Genomic DNA, 3,051 nt, shown 5'->3' with positions numbered 1-3,051 from the left:
CCAGGGAAATATGTCATAAAAAGATGCAATGCTCTTACTAGCCCATTATGCTGGAGGCCCAGCTTTACAACATGTCTGTGGATATTGTATTGATGTGGTGTCTCACATTGAAAATGCCCTATCAAATGCAGCACTGTCAGGAATAAATGGGTTGAAATATCTATTCCTCTTCAAGTCTTTTGCCATGAAACTGTCTACCAGTTCAGAGAGTCAGCCTGTAAGTCACCAACTCATTAAACTCAGAAAAACATATTAGAAAACTTTCGAAAGTTTATTTGAGTTAATTTACAAGATAAATCAATTCACATCAAAAACTTCTATAATTTCTCAACATTTAATGTCATTTTCACATTTTACATTTCCTATATACATTATTATACATTTATTAGCACTTTTTACATTGTCTTTTTGATTAGACTTTATTTGGAACTTGATAATGATGAGCTGACAGGCTAGATCTAGGATTGTACTAGGATTGAAGAGTGAACTTCTGTCTCCCCAATAATATGGTTAAGTGTTTGGCCATTGTTTGATGAAAACAGAAACCATTCAAATTTAACTACAGAAATAAAAGCACAAGATATATAAATTATCCAGCAATTTCAGTCTGTGTTTTAGAGAATTCAATGAAATTCCGAGTTGAGTTGAGTTTCAGTGAATTCGTGTCAATTCTTCAATCATTTTGACCAGATCTTCAACTGTGGATTCTCTTTTCATTCCACTTCCATCATCAATCTACAAAACATTAATAAATACCATTTCATATGATATATTGCTCACATTCTAACAGATTGGTTCCCAGAAAATAAATCAAAATTATGGTCTTTGGTCTGGTATCTTTTATGTAAATCTATATTTGCCAGATTTCTCTCCAGGGTATATGTTTTTTGTGAATTTGCCAAATCTAGAAATATTAATCATTGGTGAATTTCATCTGAACTCTATATACAGAATAGTTTCAATTGCTCCCAAGTTTTTATACCGGGAATAATGATAAAATGAACCCAGGATGCTATAGGTATTATATAGCCACAGCAACATAAAGATATCTAGGATCTTATACCTGTAAACCCTGCACTACTTCTTGCATTTTATCTCGTGATAAATCTAGAAAACTTTCTATCAAGTCTCCATCAATAAACCCAGTAGAAGCTTCAGTTTTACGTTCTGTATGAAATGATCTCCAGCTATTTCAGAGTCAAGGAAAGTGGGTGTACAGTTTAATTCAATATATTTCCTTTTGTTGATGTACAAACATAATAATCCAAAAGCCCAAAGAGTAATACCTGTCTCTTGAAATGAAATGAATTGAAGTTTGATGTTCTACATGGAACCAACGGTAGCACACTGTTTATTGTCCCATCAGAACAACTAGAAGCTTTTTCCATTTCAGCACCTCTTACCTACATTACTATCTAGGGGAACCTGGGTTGAAAGTTCTGAAAGTATATCTTGACGTATGCCTGGATTGAACCCTAGACCTTCAGATTAATAAGCTGATTCTAACTCACAAAGCAACTGTGGCTCTAACAATATAAAGAGAATATAGAATTAGTGACATTAGTATATAAAGGATACAATGAATGTTCTATCTTGCCGACACTCTTGATAACTTTAGCTAATCGTTGTTGTACATCTTGTAAAAACAGGAAGAACTCTTGTGGTAACTGAGCAACTAAACCTGAAAATAATAAATAACAATAAAAAGAAGGAATAATATTGACTTTCAATTCTATTCAAGGGTTGTCCATCTGATAGTTTGTCAATATTTTACTGTGATTCAAAGTTTTAGTGGAATCGCAAGAACCACAGACATCTAATTGAAAATTACAATCAGTGTCCCCTATATACAAAAATATTTACAGTTCCTTTAATACTATCTATTCTATATCACAATAATATCCAGTATTTAAGCCGCCTAGATTACAGATTCACAGATTAATCAACATCATCAATTTCCAAGAAACATATAGACCAACTTACCTATTGTACCATTAATAGTACCATATAATACAGATCCCTGAATTGGTGTCATGTTCTCTCCTACATTCTGCATCACCAGTGAACCTAGAGAAACAAGAAACCAAAAATAAGCTATGTTTGGTCTACTATCATATCAAATATAAATACTGAAATATTGCTATTGGCATCTGTTTATCAAACACTTAGTTCTCATAAGAACAATAAGAATTTTATATCAAAAGCCCTTGGAAAACAGATAGAAATGTCCTTACCATGTCTAAAGATATTAACGAATTCACCAAGATGAAATAAACCCACTTCCTGTAGTTGTTGTCTTTCTTCATCTGTAGTGGCAGCACTAAAATATACAATTCACTTCAGGGTGAAGAACAGACATGTGTGCAACACAGATAATTATGTCATCACAGCCTTACAAATTGATCATCCCCTTTTCTTGTTTGCTTTGAAACTGAGAAAGCTGTTTCATAACATCCAAAAGACTAGAAAGTTTATGCAATGTTGAACCCCTGTAGCCTGCATCAAAGACCTTGGCAAACCAATTACCAAAGCCACCATGTTGACTTTAGTAGGACCTACTGCTTGTGACAATGGAAGAACTATCTGATCCTAAAACTGGTATGCAGAATGTCAGAGGCTGTCAAGATTCAACTAAAAGATAACTCACCCATCTTTCTGACAAGTAAAGAGATTAAAAGAGTTTTCAGCCCCAAGAAAATTATCATCATCTAATATTTCTATAGCTATCATCCAGTTGGGGTTAAAATCTCTAGCTATCTGTAAGAGAGAGAAAGTGTGTTAGTCTATCTTTCTTTGTTAAATTAAAATAATAAAAAATAGGACATCAAATTGAACTTGTTCCTGGAAAATATCATTGTTCACACCTAGAAAGGGATAGAAAATGATAAATCTAGCCATGAAGAGTGTAACACATAAAACTATGGTTGGTTCATAACATTTATTCTTGGTCATCTGTCTACAGGTTACAACATCTAACTAATAGGTTACAACATCTAACTAATAGGTTACAACATCTAACTAATAGGTTAGCTGTCAATCCTCATTTCTGAT

At 33.2% G+C, this 3,051-nt stretch overlaps 1 protein-coding gene across 1 annotated transcript in view; it reads right to left on the bottom strand.

The window, feature by feature from the left end:
- Window positions 1-257: 257 nt before the first annotated feature.
- The window catches only part of LOTGIDRAFT_209160 (hypothetical protein), a 12,595-nt gene continuing 9,801 nt past the window's right edge, over window positions 258-3,051 (bottom strand). Inside the window, exons 22-27 of the mRNA XM_009053555.1 lie at window positions 2,648-2,757; window positions 2,235-2,320; window positions 1,984-2,067; window positions 1,579-1,681; window positions 1,064-1,187; window positions 258-735 (exon numbers count right to left, since the gene is read on the bottom strand). Of these exons, the coding sequence (XP_009051803.1) occupies window positions 652-735; window positions 1,064-1,187; window positions 1,579-1,681; window positions 1,984-2,067; window positions 2,235-2,320; window positions 2,648-2,757 (591 nt within the window). The 3' untranslated portion in view covers window positions 258-651. The remainder of the gene's footprint in view (window positions 736-1,063; window positions 1,188-1,578; window positions 1,682-1,983; window positions 2,068-2,234; window positions 2,321-2,647; window positions 2,758-3,051) is intronic.

Source organism: Lottia gigantea (genome assembly GCF_000327385.1).
Source record: "Lottia gigantea unplaced genomic scaffold LOTGIsca_2, whole genome shotgun sequence".
Classification (NCBI taxonomy): domain Eukaryota; kingdom Metazoa; phylum Mollusca; class Gastropoda; family Lottiidae; genus Lottia; species Lottia gigantea.
This window is presented reverse-complemented; position numbering and strand designations above follow the sequence as displayed.